The sequence below is a fragment of the Ornithorhynchus anatinus genome, chromosome Y5, assembly GCF_004115215.2.
Source record: "Ornithorhynchus anatinus isolate Pmale09 chromosome Y5, mOrnAna1.pri.v4, whole genome shotgun sequence".
Taxonomy (NCBI): Eukaryota; Metazoa; Chordata; class Mammalia; order Monotremata; family Ornithorhynchidae; genus Ornithorhynchus; species Ornithorhynchus anatinus.
This window is the reverse complement of record NC_053179.1, coordinates 1789179-1812817: the sequence shown is the minus strand read 5'-3', so window position 1 is coordinate 1812817 and position 23639 is coordinate 1789179. Positions and strand designations below refer to the sequence as shown.

Here is a 23639-nt window from a genome sequence, read left to right as displayed (position 1 = left end):
ATAAGGAATAATCAGAATAATAGTATCTGTTAAGTGCTTATTATGTGTCAAGCACTGTTCTAAGCGCTGGGGTAGACAAGCTAATCAAGTTGAACACAGTGCCTATCCCTTAACTTCCATGTTTCAGATGAGGTAACAGGCACAGATAAATTAAATGACTTGCCCAAGGTCACACAGCAGACAAATGGTGGAGCCAGGATTAGTACCCAAGTCTTTCTGACTCCCAGACCTATGTTCTATCCACAAGGCCATCAAAAATCCCTTTTTTATAGAGGTGTTGTCTCTAAAGATTTCTATCATGTTTCCTAATAGGAAATTAAGGGTAGACTGTTGACTATAGACTCTAGACTGTAATTTTGTAGGGAGGAAATGTGTTTGTTTATTGTTGTATTGCACTCTCCCAAGCCCTAAGTACAGTGCTCTGCTTAGTAAAGTGCTTCATAAGTGCTTAATATATACAATTGAAATACAATTGAATGGAAGGAAATATTCACTGCTAACATAGATAAGAAATGTAGCACAGTGGAAACAGTGCAGACATGACAGTCAGAAGACTTGAGTTCTAACCTTGTGTCTGCCACTTGTCTACTATGTGACCTTGGGCAAGTCACAAGTCTTCTCTGGGCCTCAGTTATTTCATTTGTTCCCTCTGACTTAGACGGTGAACTCAGTGTGGAACAGGGACTGTGCCTACCCTGATTAACTTCTGTCTATCCCTGTGCTTAGAACAGTGCTGGACATTTAGTAAGTACTTAAAAAAAATAAAAAAAAGTAAAGGGCAGAGAAAATGCCAGAAAGTAGAGGGTTTAGCGTCTCTTGTAATGCATCTTAAGAAAACTCAAGGCAAAGGGCTCTCAACTTTCAGTCTTTGTTCAAGTAGGTTTTACAAACATCTCCCTCACATTTTTTTTCAAAAGCCAGTTGGATGATCCTATTGAATAATCTCCTCCAAAGGGATTAAATTTATTCCTTCATTCTGTTCCAACAGAAGACGTCATGAGGGATAGTGACACCTTACATAAATCCAGCCCAAGCTCAACAGCCAGCCAATCTGGAGTGCCAATCCAAGTGATCCAACAGGTACAGGTCATGCAGCAGGTATGATTCTCCTTCATTTTCTGGTACCCTGTCATGATCCAAGAAGAGTTATTTTAGCTGGTCCTTTGGGGGAAAATTTAAAGCTTTCTAGGCCCAGCAAGGACCATGTCATCCATTCAGTATCAAAAGACTTGGTGAAGTCGTGTTCATTTCTGTTTCTTGTCATCTCAGTCTGAAAGTCATTTAGGCTATTTCCCACTGCCTTTTACTGTCAAAAAGCCACTCTTCCCAACTAGATACTCCTCTGTGATGACTGTAAGCCTTCCTCTAGACTGTAAATTAGTCTCTGGACTGTAAGTTTGTTTTGAGCAGGGACTGTGTCTGTTTATACATACTATATTGTGTATTATATATTATACTCTCCCAGTGAACAATTATGTACTGTACAGTTACATATTGTTATATTTTACTCTCCCAAATTCCTAGTACAGGGCTTTGCCTGCTGTAAACATGTAATAAGTAAAATTGAAATGAATATAATTGAATCACCACATGCTGTATATCTGATGAACTATCCAGTTTTTGAGCCATTGGTTTAAATATGTCCTTTGGGAAATTAATATTGGTCATATAGCTCCATTCTTCATTTTAAAATTGCTTAAAAAAACTTTAAACTTACTATCATCAGGGAATGTTTCTGTCAAATTATTATATTGTGCTCTCCCAAGTGTTTAGTACAGAGCTCTGCACACAGTAAGCACTAATTTGTTCATTTCAAGTGCTTAGTACAGTGCTCTGCACATAGTAAGTGCTCAATAAATATTATTGAATGAATAATTAAATGCAATTGATTAATTAATGGTGCTTATTAAGCACTTCCTTTGTGCCAAACACTGTATGAGGCACTGGGATAGATAAACAATAATCAGGATAGACTAGTCCATGTTTGAACCAAGCATGGGGCTCACAGTCTTAATTCCATTTTTCAGTTGAGGAAACTGAGACTTAAAAAAATTGAGTGACTTGAAAGGTCACACAGCAGACAAGTGGTGGAGTCAGGATTAGAACCCAGGCCCTCTGACTCTCAAGCCTGTACTGCTTGCCTAGACTATGTTATTCTAGTGCAAGTTCTTTAATAAGGACTGTGGTTGATACAGTATGATCTGATCAGATACAGTCCCTGTCCCACACAAGGCTCACAGTCTTTGTAGATGAGGAAAATGAGATTCAGAGAAATTAAATGGCTTGTCTAAGATCACAAAGCAGGTAAGTGGTAGAGATGGGATTAGAACCCATTCCTTACTGTATTGGCCATGTACCTATAACGTAACTCACTGAGAGATGTAGTTGTTGTTTTCTATCGTGCTCCACTGTGGCTACCTCTGCCTTTTGTTTTGTTTCTTTTTTTATGGTACTTGTTAATACACCTACTCTGCCAAGAGCTGTTCTAAACACTGGGGAAGATACAGAATAATAATAATAATAATGTTGGTATTTGTTAAGCGCTTACTATGTGCCGAGCACTGTTCTAAGCGCTGGGGTAGACATAGGGGAATCAGGTTGTCCCACATGGGGCTCACAGTCTTAATCCCCATTTTACAGATGAGGGAACTGAGGCACAGAGAAGTTAAGTGACTTGCCCACAGTCACACAGCCGACAAGTGGCAGAGCTGGGATTCGAACTCATGAGCCCTGACTCCAAAGCCCATGCTCTTTCCACTTAGCCACGCTGCTTCTTGGGGCACAGAGACTGATGGGAAAGAAGAGTAGGTTCTGACCTCCATTTTACAGATGGGGAAACTGAGGCTCAGTGAAGTTAAAGACTTGCCAATGTTTGGTTTAGGGTTGGGTGGAGTCCTGGGAAACTATTGGTGCCACTGATATCCTGCTTCATTGCAACTACCATATATCCACAGATGATTCTCAATTCTACCATTTCAGCTTAATCTTTCTTCTACTCTGCAGTCTCCTATTTCCTCTAGTTTATGTACATCTCTACTTGGATATTGCACTGACACCTCAAACTAAACATTTCCAAAAGAGAACTCTATATCTTCCTACCAGAGTTCTATAATAATAATTATAATAATTATACTTGTTAAGTGCTCACTCTATGCCAAGCACGGTTCTGAATGCTAGGGTAGATATAGGTTAATCAGGTTGGACACAGTCTCTATCCCACATAGAGAAGCAGCGTGGCTCAGTGGAAAGATCATGGGCTTTGGAGTCAGGGCTCATGAGTTCGAATCCCGGCTCTGCCACTTGTCGGCTGTGTGACTGTGGGCAAGTCACTTAACTTCTCTGTGCCTCAGTTCCCTCATCTGTAAAATGGGGATGAAGACTGTGAGCCCCACGTGGGACAACCTGATTCCCCTATGTCTACCCCAGCGCTTAGAACAGTGCTCGGCACATAGTAAGTGCTTAACAAATACCAACACATGGAGCTCACAGTTTCATAGAAACCATTTAGCATAGTGGATAGAGCATAGACCTGACAGTTAGAAAGTCATGGGTTCTCATCTAGGCTCTGCCACTTGTCTGCTGAGTGACCTTAGTCAAGTCACTAAGCTTCTCTATGCCTCAGTAACCTCATCTGTAAAATGGGGATTGAGACTGTGAGCCTCAAGTAGAACAAGGACTATGTCCATCCCAATTTGCTTGTCTCCATCTCAGCTCTTAGTACAGTGCCTGGCACATATAAGCAGTTAACAAATACCGTAATTATTTTTAATTCCCATTTTACAGCTGAGGTAATTGAGGCACAGAGAAGTTGAGTGACTTACCCAGGGTCACGGAGCAGCTATGTGGTAGAGCTGGCATTAGAACCCATGTCCTTTTGACTCCCAGGCTCATGCTGTAACAACTAACCTTCACTACTTCTTATTCCCCTCCTCTTTCCCATCACTGAAAATAGCACCACCATCCTTCCTGTCTCACTAGTTCTTAATCTTGCCATTATCTTTGATTCATCTCTGTCATTCTGTCCACATGTTTATTCTGTCATGAAATCTTTTCAGTTTTCCCTTCGCAACATTTCTAGATCTGCCTTGTCCTCTCCATCCAAAATGCTGTCACGCTGATTCAAACTCTTATGATATCCTACCCTGACTATGTATCTGCCTGCTAGCTGACTTCCCTGCCTCCTGTCTCTCGTCCCCATTCCAGTTCATACTTCACTCTGCTGCCCAAGTCTTCTTTGTGAAATATATGTTCAGTCCTCATCTCCCAACTCCTCAGAAACTTCCAGAGGTTACCCATTCACTTCCACATCAAACAGAAGCACCTTACCATGACTCTAAAACACTAGTCAGCTCTCCTCCTCCTCCTACCTAACATCCCTGATTTTCTACTGCAAGCCAGCCTGCACACTCTACTTTTCTAATGCTAACCTACTCTCCGTACCTTGATCTTAAACACTTAGTACAGTGCTCTGCACATAGTTAGTGCGTAGTAATTATGATTGATTGAATTGGGCCTAGAATTCCTTCCCCCTTCAATCCAACAACAGTTCACCACTGCCCCCACATACAAAATCCTCCTAAAATCACATCAATTCCAAGTACCCTTCCTTGACTTAGCCTCATTTCCTCTATGGCTTTTCCCTGTTTTTCAACTATGTACTTGGCTATGTATTCTTTAAGCACTATGATCTCACTCCAACCCAATACTTGGGAAAATATTTTTATGTGATACTATTTCTCCTAATGAGAGAAGCCAGAATGGGGGTGAATGGGGAGTAAAGATTGGAGAAAGGAATGTAAGCAACTTTCATTAGGCTGATGATACTACTCAGCAGAAGATTTGAACGACTTATTATTAAAAGATTAAAAAGACGGCCTATATTTGAATATCAAGAAAACAAAGATCACGACAACTGGAAGTTTTAACACATTTGTAGTGGATGGAGAGAAGATTGAAATAGTTGACAGTGTCTCCTGTGATTGATTATCAATAATAAAGGAACTGGTAGTTAAGAAATAGGAAGAGTTGCTATGAAAAAGTCATGGAAAACCCTGGAAAAAGTCATGAAATGTGCCATATAACAATTGTCACAGAAATACAGTTTGCCAATTCTTTGGTATTCCAATGACAATGAATGGATCTGAAAGTTGGACAGAGAAAAAGAGCATCAATTATTTTGAAAATGTGATGTTGAAGAAGGCTTTTTCGATGCTTAGAATTCCTTAACTCCCATTCTCTCCTAGACCCCCTCCAATCTGGCTTCCGTCCCCTCCACTCTACCGAGACTGCTCTCTGTAAGGTCACCCATGACCTCCTTCTTGCCAAATCCAATGGCTCCTACTCCATTCTAATCCTCCTTGACCTCTCCGCTGCCTTTGACACTGTCGACCATCCCCTCCTCCTCCATACCTTATCTCACCTTGGCTTCACGGACTCTGTCCTCTCCTGGTTCTCCTCTTACCTCTCTGGCCGGTCATTCTTGGTCTCCTTCGCTGGAGCCTCCTCCCCCTCCCATCCTTTAACTGTTGGAGTTCCTCAAGGGTCAGTTCTTGGCCCTCTTCTGTTCTCCATTTACACTCACTCCCTCTGTGAACTCATTCGCTCTCACGGCTTTGACTACCATCTCTACGGCAGATGACACGCAGATATACATCTCCGCCCCTGTCCTCTCCCCCTCCCTTCAGGCTCACATCTCCTCCTGCCTCCAGGACGTCTCCACCTGGATGTCGGCCCGCCACCTAAAACTCAACATGAGCAAGACTGAGCTCCTCATCTTCCCTCCCAAACCCGGTCCTCTCCCAGACTTCTCTATCACCGTCGATGGCACGACCATCCTTCCCATCTCTCAGGCCCGCAATCTCGGTGTCATCCTTGACTCGTCCCTCTCGTTCACCCCACACATCCTATCCGTTACCAAGACCTGCCGGTTTCACCTCTACAATATCGCCAAGATCCGCCCTTTCCTCTCCACCCAAACGGCTACCTTACTGCTATGGGCTCTCGTTATATCCTGGCTAGACTACTGTGTCAGCCTTCTCTCTGACCTCCCTTCTTCCTCTCTCGCCCCGCTCCAGTCTATTCTTCACTCCGCTGCCCGGCTCATCTTCCTGCAGAAACGTTCTGGGCATGTCACTCCCCTTCTTAAACAACTCCAGTGGTTGCCTATCAACCTCCGCTCCAAACAAAAACTCCTCACTCTAGGCTTCAAGGCTCTCCATCACCTTGCCCCTTCCTACCTCTCCTCCCTTCTCTCTTTCTACCACCCACCCCGCACGCTCCGCTCCTCTGCCGCCCACCTCCTCACTGTTCCTCGGTCTCGCCTATCCCGCCGTCGACCCCTGGGCCACGTCCTCCCGCGGTCCTGGAACTCCCTCCCACCTCACCTCCGCCAAACTGATTCTCTTCCCCTCTTCAAAGCCCTACTTAAAACTCACCTCCTCCAAGAGGCGTTCCCAGACTGAGCTCCTCTTCTCCCTCTACTCCCTCTGCCATCCCCCCTTTACCTCTCTGCAGCTTAACCCTCTTTTTCCCCTTTTCCCTCTGCTCCTCCACCTCTCCCTTCCCATCCCCACAGCACTGTACTCGTCCACTCAACTGTATATATTTTCGTTACCCTATTTATTTTGTTAATGAATTGTACATCGCCTCGATTCTATTTAGTTGCCATTGTTTTTACGAGATGTTCTTCCCCTTGACGCTGTTTAGTGCCATTGTTCTTGTCTGTCCGTCTCCCCCGATTCGACTGTAAGCCCGTCAAACGGCAGGGACTGTCTCTATCTGTTGCCGACTTGTTCATCCCAAGCGCTTAGTACAGTGCTCTGCACATAGTAAGCGCTCAATAAATACTATTGAATGAATGAATTAATAGGAAAAGTCCAGGGAAAACGTGGAAGAGGCAGACCAGCAGCTAGATGGATAGAGACTATAACAGTGATAACGGAAGAACCATTAGAAAGTTTATGGATCATGGCAGAAGTCAGGACGTTCTGGAGAAAATATATCCATGGAGTCACTATGAAACAGGAGCAACTCTACAGCACTTGATAATAATAACTATTTCTCCTATACATAATCAATTTTAGTATCTGCCTCTCTTTGTAGGCTGTAAGCTCCTTGTTCAGAAATTGCATCTACCAATTCTGTTGTGTTGCACTTTCCCACGTGCTTAGTACAGTGCTCTATACAGTAAATGCTTAATTTGAACCACTGATTGATTAATTAATTACATCTCTGTATCTTAGGAAGTCCTTGGTGGTCTCAGCTCTATGGAAGCAACTACCTGCCTCACTTAGGAAAAGCAGCCTGGCTTAGTGGAAAGAGCGCAGGCTTGGGAGTCAGAGATCATGAGTTCTAATCTTGGCTCCACCACATCAGCTGTGTGACTTTGGGCAAGTCACTCAACCTCTCTGTGCCTCAGTTACCTCATCTGGAAAATGAGGATTTTGACTTGTGAGCCCCACATGGGACACCCTGATTACCTTGTATCTACCCCAGTGCTTAGAACAGTGCTTGGCAAATAGTAAGCGCTTAAGAAATACCACCATTATTATTATTACCTACAGGTAGTCCCTTCCAAAAGACCTTGAAAGACTAGGAGACTGTGAGTTTCCTATGATCAACCATTTTTTAAAAAACCCCTAGGAAGAGCAAAAAAAGAAAAAAGAAAGGAATGAGAAGTTGGCTAATTTTGGCAAGATAAATAAGGAAAAATGCAGTGTTTAGCTGAATGATATATGAAACACTGCTTATGTATTAAATATTTTAAAGTAATAATTTTTAAGTATTTAATGCCAGCATTTTAAAATAACGTAAATTTTTACAATACCATTTTGAAGTCTTTTTAACGTTAATAAACTTGAGATCGTAATTCCTCCTTCCCAGCTTCCCCTTTTCCAGCTGTGTCATTCCAAGACAGTTTCTCATTCTTTGAAACCATACTCCCAAACGTAGGGACTCTGGCTATGATGATTTCTGTACTTTCTGTTTTGTTAAGTTTGTCAGACAATCCTTGACGCACACGTTCCTTTCCATTTGTTTTGGTGTGAAAGCACCTATTGGGACAGGCAAATGGACAGTTCAGGCTTCACTGTCATGTATCTTTCCCAAGGTTTTAAGTGTCCATATGGCCCAGAAAATAAACTGGTGGCTTTTAGGTCTGCAGAAAAGTTTTTCACTGTCTATTTCCCTCTATGGCCTCAGCTTCAGGCTTTAGTTGTTAACGGTTTCCTCTTCCCTTCTCCAGTTCCAGTTCTTCCTTTCTCTGAAGTCCATAACCTTATCCTCTCTTGGACTACACAGTTTGTCTTCTCAAGAAATGGGAATTAGAACTTCCAAGTAGGGCAACCACTGTTTCTGATTTAATGAGAGAAATGTTATGTTGTAGGTGTGAAAATAGATGACCATTAACCCCATATTATTCAAAACAACTATTTAGCAGCAATGTCAGTATCAACAAACTTATTAGTCATTTAATGGGTGTACAGCCCTGATTTTGGAACTTTAGTGGTATGCCTAAGAAACAAGTGAAGTAATTTATTCCCTTAAAGGTTTTTCAGTTTAATGGAGGAATTAGTTAATACAAATTAATGACTATACCATAGAAGAATTAGAGAACTGGGTGCAAATAATAAAAACAGGAAAAATAAACAAGGAAATACAAAATCTAAGCAAATGTGTAAGTACTGAGGTAACCATAGAATGACCAACTAGAAAGATAAACAGTGGGAAATTGTGGCAGATTTATACTTCAGATAGGTGATGAGGAGTTTTTTAAAAAGGAGAGCAAGAAATCAAAGCTCAGCTTAAAAGAAACCCCCAGTGCCTAGAACAGTGCTTTGCACATAGTAAGCCCTTAACAAATAACATTATTATTATTATTATTATTATTATTATTAATGGAAAGACCTTATAATGTTACCTTTCATTCACTTCCCTTTAGCCCCATAGGAAGGCTTATGCTCTCTTTGCTAATAATGTTAATTAGGCTGGAGTAGTACTAGGGCTGGAATATTTGCTTATTGGGTAAATAGGGACCTCTTTACCTCCATCCAATCAGGACAATTATTCTGATCTTGTTAAAGAGGAGAGCAGTTTCTTCACCATACATAATTAAGGCAGACGTCATCCTCAACTACCCAGACCAAACTGCAGCCCTAGTAATTTTTTTGGGTAGTCATTTTCCAAAAATTGTTTCTTCCACTGTCTCTTAGTTTGACTTTTAGTTTTGCTCAGCCCATTTTTTTCTTTTCAGCATTTGGTATTTCAAAATTCTCAGCCCATTTTTTTCTTTTCAGCATTTGGTATTTCAAAATTCAGCCCAGCTCAATAAAGGAGATCAAATCTCATTAGCAGATAGAAGTATGCAAGAGATGTCCAGGACCCCAGAGGTAAGCAGTGGTACCTGAGGATATAGAGTGCTCATATAATGATACTGATAATATGCTATGATCATTTCATCAGTCCAACAGTCCATTAGTATTAATTGAGCACTTACTTTGTGCAGAGCATAATACTAAATGTGAAATGTGAAAAGCATGTATTAAAGATAGTAGACACATCTCTGTCCTGAAGGAGATTTTAAATAAGTTGGGAACACAGATAAAATATAAATTACAGATATTATTATGGTATTTATTAAGCACTTACTGTGTACCAAGCACTGAACCAGCAGCTGAGGTAGTTGCAAGATAACTAGGTTGGACCCAGTCCTTTTCCCAAGGGGATCACAATCTCTTGACACATAAATTGATGCCCCCATTACCACCCTCTCCTTTGTTCTCTTGCCTCTCTACTGGTCTCACACCCCTTAACACACAACCTTGGCTTCAACTCCATAGTACAATTCCTCAGCTTGCTTCAATTCGGCCCATTCTTGTACCAGACAATACTTTTCCTTCCTAATTCACTTCCATATCCACTGCCCCACAGGTCTTCTGGACATTTAACTCCCCCCTCAAGCCTCCTGTCTCCCTTTCCTAAATATCTCTTTCCCCTAATGCCTTGGCCTCAACATCATCAGCAAAATTAAAACCATCAGGCATCATCTTCCTAAAAGCTCCCCTGCTCCCATCCAGTCTCCTGCTCCTTCTCACCTTCTTCAACTATCCCTAAATTCCCTGCAGTAACTCAAGAGGAAATCTCTCACCTCCTCTCTAAATCAAACTCCTCTCTTTGTGCTTCTGACCTCATCCTTTCACATCTTTTTGAAATATTAGCCCTCTCCCTTCCCACCATGATACCCATCTTCAACTCCTCACTTCCCCGTAGATTCTTCCCACTGTTTTCAAACATGCTTACCTATTTCCTATCCTAAAAAAATCTTCCCTGTACCCCATGGCTCCCTTCTGTTATCGCCTCACTGCCCTCCTACCATTCCTCTCCAAACTTCTTGAGAGAGTCCACTGTCTCCACTTTTCTTAAAATTGTATTTGTTCTTACTTTGTGCCAGACTCTACAATAAATGCTAAGGGTGTTGTATTGTATTCTCCCAATTGCTTAGTACAGTGCTCTGCACATAGTAGGTGCTCAATAAATATGATTGAATGAATGAATGAATGAATGAAGGTTGAACACAGTCTGTCTTACGTGGGGTTCACAATCTTAATCCCCATTTATAGATGTGGTCAGTGGGCGTGGAGAAGTTAAGTGACTTGCCCAAGGTCACACAGGAGGCATGTAGCTGAGCCAGAATTAGAACCCAGGCCTCTGCTCTGTCTTCTGTCCGCCTCCTTTGCTCTTATGCTCGAGCTGCTGAGCGCTGCTGGCAAAGGACTAAGCATCAAGCCAACCTAATCCATTGTAAATTTATCCTTTCCTGCCTTAACTCTGCTCTCTCCTCCACCAGGCAGAGCTACTTCTCTCTTCTCATTGACGCCCATGCCCGTTACCCCCGCCAATTGTTCCGGACTTTTAACTCTCTCCTCAGGCCCACTGTTCCTCCCCCTCCCTCATCCCTCACCCCCAACGATCTGGCTACCTACTTCATCATGAAAATTAACACAATCAGGTCTGAGCTCTCCAAAGTCGCCCCTCCCCCTTTTACTCCCCCCCCCGGCCAACCCTCTACCCTACTTTCCCATCCTTCCCTGCACTATCCTCAGAGAAGATCTCCTCCCTCCTCTTAAGTGCCATCCTCTCCACCTGTGCTTCGGACCCCATTTCCACTCACCTTATAAAAACCATCACACCTTCTCTCCTCCCCTCCTTAACTTCCATCTTTAACCACTCACTCTCCAATGGCTTCTTCCCCTCTGCTTTCAAACAGACCCATGTCCCCCCCATCCTAAAAAAACACTCGACCCCACTTCCCATTCCCCTGGACCCCCTCCAACCTGGCTTCTGCCCCCTCCTAGCCTGCTCTCTCAAAGGTCACCCATGACTTTCTTCTTACCAAATCCAATGGCTCCTACTCTATCTTAATCCTCCTTGACCTCTCAGCTGCCTTTGACACTGTCGACCATCCCTTTCTCTTCCACACCTTATCTCATCTTGGCTTCACGGACTCCGTCTTCTCTTGGTTCTCCTCTTATCTTTCTGGCCGTTCATTCTCGATCTCCTTCACAGGCTCCTCATCCCCCTCCCATCCACTCAATGTAGGGGTTCCTCAAAGGTCAGTTCTTGACTCTCTTCTATTCTCCATCTATACTCACTCCCTTGGTGAACTCAATCGCTCCCACACCTTCAACTATCATCTCTATGCAGATGACACACAAATCTACGTCACCTCCCCTGTTCTCTCCTCCCACTGCCTCAGGCTTGTATCTTCTCCTGCCTTCCCGATATCTCCAGCTGGATGTCTGCCCACCACCTAAAACTCAACATGTCCAAAACTGAGCTCCTTATCTTCCCTCCCAAACCCTGTCCTCTTCCTGACTTCCCTGTCACTGTGGATGGTACGACTAACCTTCCTGTCTCTCAAGCCCACAACCTTGGTGTCCTCCTTGACTCAGCTCTCTCATTCACCCCACACATCTAATCCATCACCAAAGCTTGCCGATCTCACCTTTACAATATCACCAAGATCTGCCCTTTCCTCTCCGTCTAAACAGCTATCATGCTGGTACTAGCTCTTGTAATATCCCAGCTGGATTATTGTATCAGCCTTCTCTTGGATCTCCCTTCCTCCTGTCTCTCCCCACTCCAGTCTGTTCCTCATTCCGCTGCCCGGATCATCTTCCTGCAGATCTGGGCATGTCACTCCCTTCCTCAAAAATCTCCATTGGTTGCCTGTGAACCTCCACATGAAACAAAAACTTCCACTCTTGGCTTCAAAACTCTCCATCACATTGCCCTCTCCTACCTCACCTCCCTTCTCTCTTTCTACTGCCCACCCCACACACTCCGCTTCTCTGCCACTCACCTCCTCACCATCCCCCGTTCACGCCTATTCCACCGTCAGCCACTGACCCACGTCCTACCACTGTCATGGAATGCCCTCCCTCCTCACCTCTGCCAAACTAACTCTCTTCCCCTCTTCAAAGCCCTACTGAGAGCTCACCTCCTCCATGAGGCCTTCCCAGACTGAGCTACCCCTTTTCCCTCTGCTCCCTTTCTGATCCCCCTCTGCCCTCCTCCCTCCCCATTCCCCCCTTCACCTCCCCTCAGCTAAGCCCCCTTTCCCTCTGTTCTTCCCTGCCTCCCTTCCCCTTCCTTCAGCACTGTGCTCATTTGTACATATTTTTATTACCCTAATAATTTTGTTAATGAGGTGTACATCCCCTTGATTCTATTTATCATGATTATGTTGTCTTGTTTTTGTCTATCTGTCTCCCCCGATTAGACTTTGAGCCCTTCAATGATCAGAATTGTCTCTATCTGTTTGCCTAATTGTACATTCCAAGCGCTTAGTACAGTGCTCTGCACGTAGTAAGCATTCAATAAATACTATTGAATGAACGATTCATTCATTCATTTATATTTATTGAGCGCTTACTATGTGCAGAGCACTGTACTAAGCCCCTGGAATGTACAATTTGACAACTTATAGAGACAGTCCCTGCCCAGCAATGGGCTCACAGTCTGAACGGAGGAGACAGACAACGAAACAAAACAAGTAGTCAGGCATCAGTACCATCAAGAAAAACAGAATAATAAATATATACATATCATTAATAAAATAGAGTAATAAATGCTATATACAAATATACACAAGTGCTATGGGGAGGTGGAAGAGCAGAGGGAAGGAGTAGGGGGAGTGGGTAGGGGAGGAAGGGCAGAGGGAAAGGGAGGGCTAAGTCTGGTAAGGCCTGCTGGAGGAGGTGAGCTCTCATTAGGGCTCTGAAGAGGGGAAGAGAGTTAGTTTGGTGGATGTGAGGAGGGAGGGCATCCTCAGGTCAGTGGTAGGATGTGGGCCAGGGGTCGATGGCAGGACCGGCAAGAACGAGGCACCATGAGGAGGTTAGTGGCAGAGGAGCAGAGTCTACCGGATAGGCTGTAGAAGGAGAGAAGGGAGGTGAGGTAGGATGGGGCCAGGTAATGGAGAGCCTTGTTTCTCCTCCAGGAGGCCTTCCCAAGCTAAGCCCCATTTCTTCTCAGCTCCCACTCCCTCCTGTGTCATCCTGACCTGATTCCTTTGCTCTACCTGCTCCCCCTGCCCCACAACCTTTATGTATATATGTTTATATCTATAGTTCTATTTATTAATATTATTGCCTGTTTACTTTTATTGATGTGTGTATCTGCTCCCCTAGACTGTGAGCTTGTTGTGTTCAGGGATTGTCTCTCTTTATTTGCTATACTGCATTTCCCAAGTGCTTATAGTGCAGTGCTCTGTGCACATAGTAAATGCTCACTAAATATGATTGAATGATTGAGTATCCAGTTAGATCTCTCTTCTATGCAATCTTGCTTTTCTTCTTGCCTTAAGGATTGTAATTGGGTGTCTCACTGACACATAAACTAAGCACGTCCAAACTGAAATCCTCATCTTCCCTATCCTCCCTGTGACTTTCTAATCGCTGTGAATAGCACCACCATCTTCCCTGTCTCACTTGCCTACAAAGTTGGCCATTAGGCTCAAGTCATCTATTTCATTCAGCTCTCATAGTAAATTTGTCAACAGGTCCTGTCAGTTGTATCTTCACATCACCTTTTGAATCTTCCTTGCTTAGTACAGTGCTTTGCACCCAGTAAGTGCTCAATAAATACAATTGAATGAATGAATGAATCCACACTGCTGCTACCTTGATTCAAGCACTTACTTTATTCTATCTTGATTAATGCATCAGTTTCCTCTCCGCCTCTTTTCTCTCCCCTCTCCAGTCCATACCTCTCTCTTCTGCCCAGGTCATTTTTCTAAAAAAATGTTCAATCCATGTTCTTTCACTCTTCAAGAATCTCCAGGGCTTTTCCATTCAGAGATTTCTTTTCTTGCGTTTGAAATTAAGACATTAATTCAACTCTCTCTCTCCTCCTTAACCTTGCTTTGCTACTATCCACTACAGCTTAATCTGCATACTCTGCACCTCTAACACCAGCCGGCTCTTAATACCTCTATCTCATGTATCTTGCAGCCTATCCCTTTTCCACTTCCTCTGGCCTGAAACTCCCTCCCCCTTCATGTATGAGAGTCCATCACTCTTACACCTTCAGAGCCCTCTTAAATCACATCTCCTAGATGCCTTCCCTGACTAGTTCCTCACTTTTTTTCTCCTTCCTCCTTTCTTGAGTAGCTATACATTTGGCTCTGTATCTCTTTAAAATCTTGATATTCATCCTATACCCAACGTAAGAGCACTTTCATACATTTCCTTATTCTCTACTGTTCCCTCTATATATTAAATTATTTTAATTTGTTTCCCCATCTAAATTGTATGCTCCTTTTTGGCAAGGTAAGCAGGGTTCATTCATTCATTCATTCAATAGTATTTATTGAGCGCTTACTATGTGCAGAGCACTGTACTAAGCACTTGGAATGAACAAGTCAGCAACAGATAGAGACAGTCCCTGCCGTTTGATGGGCTTACAGTCTAATCGGGGGAGATGGACAGACAAGAACAATGGCAATAAATAGAGTCCAGGGGAAGAACATCCCGTAAAAAAAAATGGCAACTAAATAGAATCAAGGCGATGTACAATTCATTAACAAAATAAATAGGGTAATGGAAATATATACAGTTGAGCGGATGAGTACAGTGCTGTGGGGAGGGGAAGGGAGAGGTGGAGGAGCAGAGGGAGAGGGGGAAAAGAGGGTTTAGCTGCGGAGAGGTGAAGGGGGGTGGTAGAGGGAGTAGAGGGAGAAGGGAGCTCGGTCTGAGAAGGCGTCTCGGAGAAGTGAGTTTTAAGTAGGGTTTTGAAGAGGGGAAGAGAATCAGTTTGGCAGAGGTGAGGAGGGAGGGCATTCCAGGACTGCGGGAGGACGTGGCCCAGTGGTCGACGGCGGGATAAGCGAGACCGAGGGACAGTGAGGAGGTGGGCGGCAGAGGAGCAGAGCGTGCAGGGTGGGTGGTAGAAAGAGAGAAGGGAGGAGAGGTAGGAAGGGTCAAGGTAATGTAGAGCCTTGAAGCCTAGAGTGAGGAGTTTTTGTTTGGAGCGGAGGTTGATAGGCAACCACTGGAGTTGTTTAAGAATGGGAGTGACATGCCCAGATCGTTTCTGAAGGAAGATGAGCCGGGCAGCGGAGTGAAGAATAGACTGGAGCGGGGTGAGAGAGGAGGAAGGGAGGTCAGAGAGAAGGCTGACACAGTAGTCTAGCCGGGATATAACGAGGGCCTGTAGCAGTAAGGTAGCCGTTTGGGTGGAGAGGAAAGGGCGGATCTTGGCGATATTGTATAGGTGGAACCGGCAGGTCTTGGTAACGGATAGGATATGTGGGGTGAACGGGAGAGACGAGTCAAGGATGACACCGAGATTGCGGGCCTGAGAGACGGGAAGCATGGTCGTGCCATCCACGATGATAGAGAAGTCTGGGAGAGGACTGGGTTTGGGAGGGAAGATGAGGAGCTCAGTCTTGCTCATGTTGAGTTTTAGGTGGCGGGCCGACATCCCGGTGGAGACATCCTGGAGGCAGGAGGAGATGCGAGCCTGAAGGGAGGGGGAGAGGACAGGGGCGGAGATGTAGATCTGCGTGTCATCTGCGTAGAGATGGTAGTCAAAGCCATAAGAGCGAATGAGTTCACCGAGGGAGTGAGTGTAAATGGAGAACAGAAGAGGGCCGAGAACTGACCCTTGAGGAACTCCAACAGTTAAAGGATGGGAAGGGGAGGAGGCTCCAGTGAAGGAGACCGAGAATGACCGGCCAGAGAGGTAAGAGGAGAACCGGGAGAGGACGGAGTCCGTGAAGCCAAGGTGAGCTAAGGTATGGAGGAGGGGATGGTCGACAGTGTCAAAGGCAGCAGAGAGGTCAAGGAGGATTAGAATGGAGTAGGAGCCATTGGATTTGGCAAGAAGGAGGTCATGGGTGACCTTAGAGAGAGCAGTCTCGGTAGAGTGCAGTGGACGGAAGCCAGATTGGAGGGGGTCTAGGAGAGAATGGGAGTTAAGGAATTCTAAGCATCGATTGTAGATGACTCGTTCTAGGATTTTGGAAAGGAAGGGTAGTAGGGAGATAGGGCGATAACTGGAGGGGGAAGTGGGGTCAAGAGCGGGTTTTTTTAGGATGGGGGAGACGTGGGCATGTTTGAAGGCAGAGGGGAAGGAGCCCTTGGAGATTGAATGGTTAAAAATAGAAGTTAAGGAAGGGAGGAGGGCAGGGGCGATGGTTTTAATAAGGTGAGAGGGAATGGGGTCTGAGGCGCAGGTGGAGGGGGTGGCACTTGCGAGGAGGGAGGAGATCTCTTCTGAGGATACTGCAGGGAAGGATGGGAAAGTAGGGGAGAGGGTTGGTGGGGGGGAGGGGAGAGGCGGAGGGGTGACTTTGGGGAGCTCAGACCTGATTGTGTTGATTTTCGTGAGGAAATAGGTGGCCAGATCATTGGGGGTGAGAGATGGGGGAGGGGGAGGAAAAGGGGGCCTAAGGAGAGAGTTAAAGGTCCGGAACAATCGGCGGGGGTGACGGGCATGGGTGTCGATGAGGGAGGAGAAGAAGTTTTGCCTGGCGGAGGAGAGGGCAGAGTTAAGGCAGGAAAGGATAAATTTGAAGTGTGTGAGGTCGGCTTGGTGCTTGGACTTTCGCCAGCAGCGCTCGGCAGCTCGAGCATAGGAGCGTAGGAGGCGGACGGAGGAGGTGATCCAGGGCTGTGGGTTAGTGGAGCAAGAGCGGCGGAGGGAAAGGGGGTTGTAGAAACCATAAACACATTAATAATTTCCATTGCACAAGTGCTCAGTTTAGATTCTCAGGTCATAGGTTCAGCTGTTCCTTCTGACTTGATAATACATTTGCATGTCTGTCTTTCCAAAATATTTTGGGCATGTTGTTGATGATAATCCATTCCTTTTGATTATGAGTTTTAATAATAATAATTATGGTATTTTTTAAGCCCTTACTATGTATCAGGCACATAGTACTAGGACCAAGCACTGGGGTGGATACAAGCAAATTGGGTTGGACATGGTCCCTGGCCAAACTAAGGCTCACAGTCTCAATCCCCATTTTACAGATGAGATAAATAAGTCACAGATAAGTGATTTGCCCAAGGTCACACAGCAATCATGTGGTGGAGCTGGATTTAGCATCCATGACTTTCTGACAACCAGACTTGTAATCTATCCACTCTACCATACTGTTACTGTAATAGAGAGATGTTCCCAAGTCTTTACATTTAAAGCATTTAATTTGCTACCTCGTATTAATAATTTGTAAAGTCATTTTCATATCTAGGATCAACTCCAGAGGATCTCTGACATTATGGCAGAATGTGGCAGATGCTTTTATTCATAAAATCTATTTTCTCTTGGTGGAAAGCAAATAGCTCCTATGTGTTGTATGACTTAGGGAGAGTAATTTTTTGTAAATAAAATTGTAAATTGGGTCCTTATCAGATATTCCCAGGAGCCAGCCCCTCATCCGAAAGTCAACATTATTGTAGGATCTCCATGTAGAGCACATAGGGCTTGATTATTTAACTGCAGTGAATTTCTTTACTCTGTTTCAGAGCAATTGAGATTTCTGACATCCCTCTACTCATATTAACACAAAAACATGCCTTAGGAAGGGGCAGATTGAGTAGATTGGGTTAATTCCAGAACTTCTTAACTCTTCTTTGTAAATTTCAACCATCTTCTCCTGCAGCAGGTGCAAGAGCTTCAGCAGGAGCCAGTTCAACAGGTGCACTACAATCAAGTGCAGTTCGTGGAAGATGTTGTTGGCCGTTACACAGCAAACCCTGAGTGAGTACTGTCAGATCTCAGGGAAGGGAATCAAGCAAATCCCTAGAAAAATCCCTAAGAAAAAATGGCAATAATAGTTCGAATACAACATTTAATCTTAAACTGATTGCTTCCCTTTTACTATTTCCCTCTATGTTACCTGTAGTTTCCTTTTCTCTTGTTTACACCAGAACAAGAAGGTTTGGATATGGATATGCAAAACTGACAAATTTAGCATTCCTGAGTTTTCAAATATGAAAGATTGCAAAGTAATAATAATAATAATAATGTTGATATTCATTAAACGCTTACTATGTGCCGAGCCCTATTCTTAGTGCTGGGGTAGACACAGGGGAATCAGGTTGTCCCACGTGGGGCTCACAGTCTTCATCCCCATTTTACAGATGAGGTAACTGAGGCACCGAGAAGTTAAGTGACTTGCCCAGAATCACACAGCTGACAAGTGGCCGAGCTGAGATCTGAACTCATGACCTCTTATTCCAAAGCCCATGCTCTTTCCACTGAGCCACGCTGCTTCTCCAAAGCACATAAAACCACTTATTGACCTCAGAGGAACACTTTTGACCCTAAATAAGTCCATTAGTCATGTTTATTGAGCACTTACCATGTGCACAGGACTGTACTAAACACTTGGGAGAGGACAATATAACAATAAACAGACACATTCCCTGCCCACATTGAGCTTACTCTCTAGGTAGGCCTCTTCCTCTTGGGAGGTGCTTTAGAGATTTCTGAACAAGGATGACTACACCTTTGGATCCGGAGATAGCTTAACTTCCCAGATATGTTACCAAGAATCCATTTGATGAATGAAAAAATACAGCTGCCACTCATTCTATTTTTTATGTCTTCCCCACTAACTCCACCCCTCCATTTTTTATGTTTAGCCACCCCAGCAGCAACCAATTATGGAGGACCTTTTGTCATTCAGAACATTGGCCCCAGCTATTTTGAGTTTCAGGTCAGCATTTCTGCCACTTCCCAGGCTGAGGCCAGAAGTTGCTCTGAATCTGTATTTGTGTCCAGGAATCAGGTGGTCACCAAATCCAGTGCCAAGGGAAGAGGAGGTAGTTGTGACAGAAATGAAGCTGGAGCCTACGTGATCCAGGGTGGATTCATCCTAGACAGATCAATCCAGTCCTACTCTCACCCGACCCGTGCTTCACCAGCTACTGTAAGTTCCCTGAGGGACCAATGGCCTGGGAAGTTTTTGGAAGAGACTTGTTGAGTAGGTTAGAAAAATGTAGTAGGCTTGGGGAAGACATAATGGGATATTTTTTGCTGTTTTTCCTTCTTCCTTTCTGATTTGTCATGTACTGCCCTCTAATAGCCAAAGAGAGAGATAAAAGATAAGGTTGATGGCAACAGTGTGTCTAAGAACAACACATTTTATTCTTAATGTGATGTTTCCTTTCACCTGCTCTATGGGTACCATGGGAACTTATGGTATCTAGGGCCTAACTTGCAGGGTTGTAAGTGGTAGACGGCTGCTTCAGAGCATGTTTGGGAAGAAGATCATTAAATTATGAATTTGATATTCTGTAAATCAGTATGAATTGGGGTTAGAAGTGCTGCTTAGATGCATGATTGGCAGGTGAAGGGGTAGTCCATGAACCAATCAATCAATTATTTAGATCTTACTACATCCAGAGTACAGTACTGTTCTAATTGTTTGGGAGAGTACAATATAATAAACTTGAGAAATGTTTCAACTGAACACAAGTAATTTGCAGTCTAGAAGGAGAAATACACATTAAAATAATTTACATATGGGGAAAATGACAGTATAACAATAAATGCATAAGTGATATGGGCTGGATCAATCAGTCAGTCATTTGTATTTAGTTTACACTTACTGTGTGCAGAGTATTCATTCATTCATTCATTCAATCAATAGTATTTATTGAGCGCTTACTATGTACAGAGCACTGTACTAAGCGCTTGGAATGTACAAGTCAGCAACAGAAAGAGACAGTCCCTGCCCTTTGACGGGCTTACAGTCTAACTGGGGGAGATGGGCAGACAAGAACAGTGGCAATAAATAGAGTCGAGGGGAAGAACATCTTATAAAAACAATGGCAACTAAATAGAATCAGGGTGATGTACATCTCATTAAACAAAATAAACAAAATAAATAGGGTGATAAAGATATATATAGTTGAGTGGACAAGTGCAGTGCTGAGGGGGTGGGACAGGAGAGCGAAAGCGAGGAGAAGAGGGTTTAGCTGCAGAGAGGTGAAGGGGAGGTAGAGGGAGCAGAGGGAAAAAGGGGGGAGCTCAGTCTGGGAAGGCCTCTTGGAGGAGGTGAACTTTAAGTAAGGATTTGAAGGGGGGAAGAGAATTAGATTGTCGGAGGTGAGGAGGGAGGGCATTCCAGGACTGCGGGAGGACGTGGCCCAAGGGTCGACAGAGGGACAGGCGAGACCGAGGGACGGTGAGGAGGTGGGCAGCAAAGGAGCAGAGCGGGTGGGTAGTAGAAAGAGAGAAGGGAGGAGAGGTAGGAAGGGGCAAAGTGATGGAGAGCCTCGAAGCCTGGAGTGAGGAGTTTTTGTTTGGAGCGGAGGTTGATAGGCAACCACTGGAGTTGTTTAAGAAGGGGAGTGACATGCCCAGATCGTTTCTGCAGGAAGATGAGCCGGGCACCGGAGTGAAGAATATACTGGAGCAGGGCGAGAGAGGAGGAAGGGAGATCAGAGAGAAGGCTGACACAGTAGTCTAGCCAGGATGTAACGAACCCGTAGCAGTAAGGTAGCCGTTTGGGTTAGGGGGAAAAGACAGATCTTGGCGATATTGTAAGGGTGAGCCCGGCAGGTCTTGGTAACGGATCGGATGTGTGGGGTGAACGAGAGAGCCGAGTCAAAGATGACTCCCAGGTTGCGGGCCCGAGAGACGGCAAGGATGGTTGAACCATCCATGCTGATAGAGAAGTCTGGGAGAGGACCGGGTTTGGGAGGGAAGTTGAGGAGCTCAGTCTTGCTCATGTTGAGTTTTAGGTGGCGGGCAGACATCCAGGTGGAGACATCCTGGAGGCAGGAGGAGATGCGAGCCTGAAGGGAGGGGGAGAGGACAGGGGCAGAGATGTAGATCTGCATGTCATCTGCGTAGAGTTGGTAGTCAAAGCCATGAGAGCGAATGAGTTCACCGAGGGAGTGAGTGTAAATGGGAACAGAAGAGAGCCAAGAACTGACCCCTGAGGAACTCCAACAGTTAAAGGATGGGAGGGGGAGGAGGCACCTGCGAAAGAGACCAAGAATGACCGGCCAGAGTGGTAAGAGGAGAACCGGGAGAGGATGGAGTCTGTGAAGCCAAGGTAAGATAAGTGTGGAGGAGGAGGGGATTGTCGACAGTGTCAAAGGCAGCTGAGAGATCAAGGAGGATTAGAATGGAGTAGGAGCCATTGGATTTGGGAAGAAGGAGGTCATGGGTAACCTTAGAGAGAGCAGTCTCAGTAGAGGGGAGGGGACGGAAGCCAGATTGGAGGGGGTCCAGAAGAGAATGGGATTTAAGGAATTCTAAGCAGCGAGTGTAGATGACTCATTCTAGGATTTTGGAAAGGAAAGGTGGTAGGGAGATAGGGTGATAACAGGAAGGGGAAGTGGGGTCAAGAGCGGGTTTTTTTAGGATGGGGGAGATGTGGTCATGTTTGAAGGCGGAGGGGAAGTACTGAACTAAGCACTTCCGGAGAATTCAATATAACAATAAACAGACACATTCATTGCCCCAACGAGCTTACAATCTACAGGGAAGACAGATGTTAGTATAAATAAATTACAGATATGTACATAAGTACTGTAGAGCTGGGAGGGGAAATCAATAAAGGGAGCAAGTCAGGGCAATGCAGAAGGGAGTGGGAGAAAAGGAAAGGAGGGCTTAGTCTGGGAAGGCCACTTGGAGGAGGTGAACCTTCAATAAGTGTTTGAAAGCGGGGAAAATAATTGTCTGTTGGATACGAGGAGGGAGAGTATTCCATGCCAGAGGCAGGACGTGATCAACAGGTCAGCAGCAGGATAAATTAAATCGAGGTACAGTGAGACGGTTAGCATTAAAGGAGCAAAATGTGCAGACTGGTTTGTAGTAGGAAACTAGTGAGGTGAGGTTGGAGTGGGCAAGGTGATTGAGGGCTTTAAAGCCAATGGTGAGAAGTTTTTGTTTGATGCAGAAGGGGATGGACAGCTACTGGAGGTTCTTGAGAGTAGGAAAATATGACCTGAACATTTTTATAGAAAAATGACCTGGGCAGCAGAGTGAAGTATGTACTGGAGTGGGGAGAGACAAGAGGCTGGAAGGTCAGCAAGGAGGCAGATACAGGAAAAATGCAATAAGTGACTGAATTAACGTGGTAGCAGTTTGGATGGAGAGGAAAGGGTAATTTTGTGGTGTGTGAAGGTGGGACCAACAGGATTTAGTGATGGATTGAATATGTGGGTTGAATGAGGAAGAGGAATCAAGAAGCAGCGTGGCTTAGTGGAAAGAGCCCAGGATTGGGAGTCAAAGGATGTGAGCTCTAATCCTGACTTCAGCACTTGTCTGCTGTATGACCTTGGGCCAGTTACTTAACTTCTCTGTCCCTCGGTTACCTCATCTGTAAAATGGGGATTAAGACTGAGAGCCCCACGTATCTGCCCCAGTGCAAAGAACAGTGCTTGACACATAGCAAGCACATAAGTACCATCATCATCATTATTATTAATAAGGCTAATGTAATAAGATTACAGGCAATAATGTAATGAGATTACAGGCTTGTGAAGCAGCAAGGAAGGTGATGCCATCTCGAGTGATGGGAAAGTTATGGGAAGGATGGAGTTTGGGAGTGAAGATAAGGAGCTCTGTTTTAGACATATTAAGTTTGAGGTGACAGAGGACATCAATGTAGAGCTGTTTTGAAGGCAGGAGGAAATGCAAGATGGCAGAGAGGGAGAGCGATCAGGGCTGGAGATGTAAAATTGGGTACCATCAGTATAGTGATGGTAGTTGAAGCCAAGGGAGTGAATGAGTTTTCCAAGGGAGTGGGTGTAGATGGAAAATAGAAGGGGACCCATAATTGAACCTTGAGGAGCACCCAGAGTTAGGGGGTGGGAGGCAGATGCGAGGTCCCTGAAAGAGACTGAGAATGCGTGGCTAGAGAAACAGGAGGAAAACCAGGCCAGGACAGTATAAATGAAGCTGAAACTGGCTAATGTTTCCAGGAGAAGGGTGGTCAGTAGAGTCAAAGGCAGCTGATAGGTTGAAGAGCATAAGGATAGAGTAGTCACTGTTTGATTTGGCAAGAAGTTCATTTGTGACCTTTGAGAGGTTTGTTTCTGTGGAGTAAAGGGAAGGAAGCCAGATTGGAGAGCGTCAAGGAGAAAATTGGAGGGAGTCAAGGAGAAAATTGG

The 23639-nt window shown here is 44.7% G+C and overlaps 1 protein-coding gene across 5 annotated transcripts in view; it reads left to right on the top strand.

Moving 5' to 3' along the window:
• The window catches only part of LOC114808771 (MHC class II regulatory factor RFX1), a 65112-nt gene that overhangs the window by 13344 nt on the left and 28129 nt on the right, over positions 1 to 23639 (top strand). For 4 of the 5 annotated variants that reach the window (XM_039910990.1, XM_029056650.1, XM_029056652.1 and 1 more), the window contains exons 2-5: positions 989 to 1098; positions 9294 to 9386; positions 18167 to 18264; positions 19291 to 19438. In XM_039910990.1, coding sequence (XP_039766924.1) covers positions 997 to 1098; positions 9294 to 9386; positions 18167 to 18264; positions 19291 to 19438 — 441 coding nt within the window. In that variant the 5' untranslated portion in view covers positions 989 to 996. The remainder of the gene's footprint in view (positions 1 to 988; positions 1099 to 9293; positions 9387 to 18166; positions 18265 to 19290; positions 19439 to 23639) is intronic. The other variant, XM_039910989.1, reaches the window with a different exon arrangement.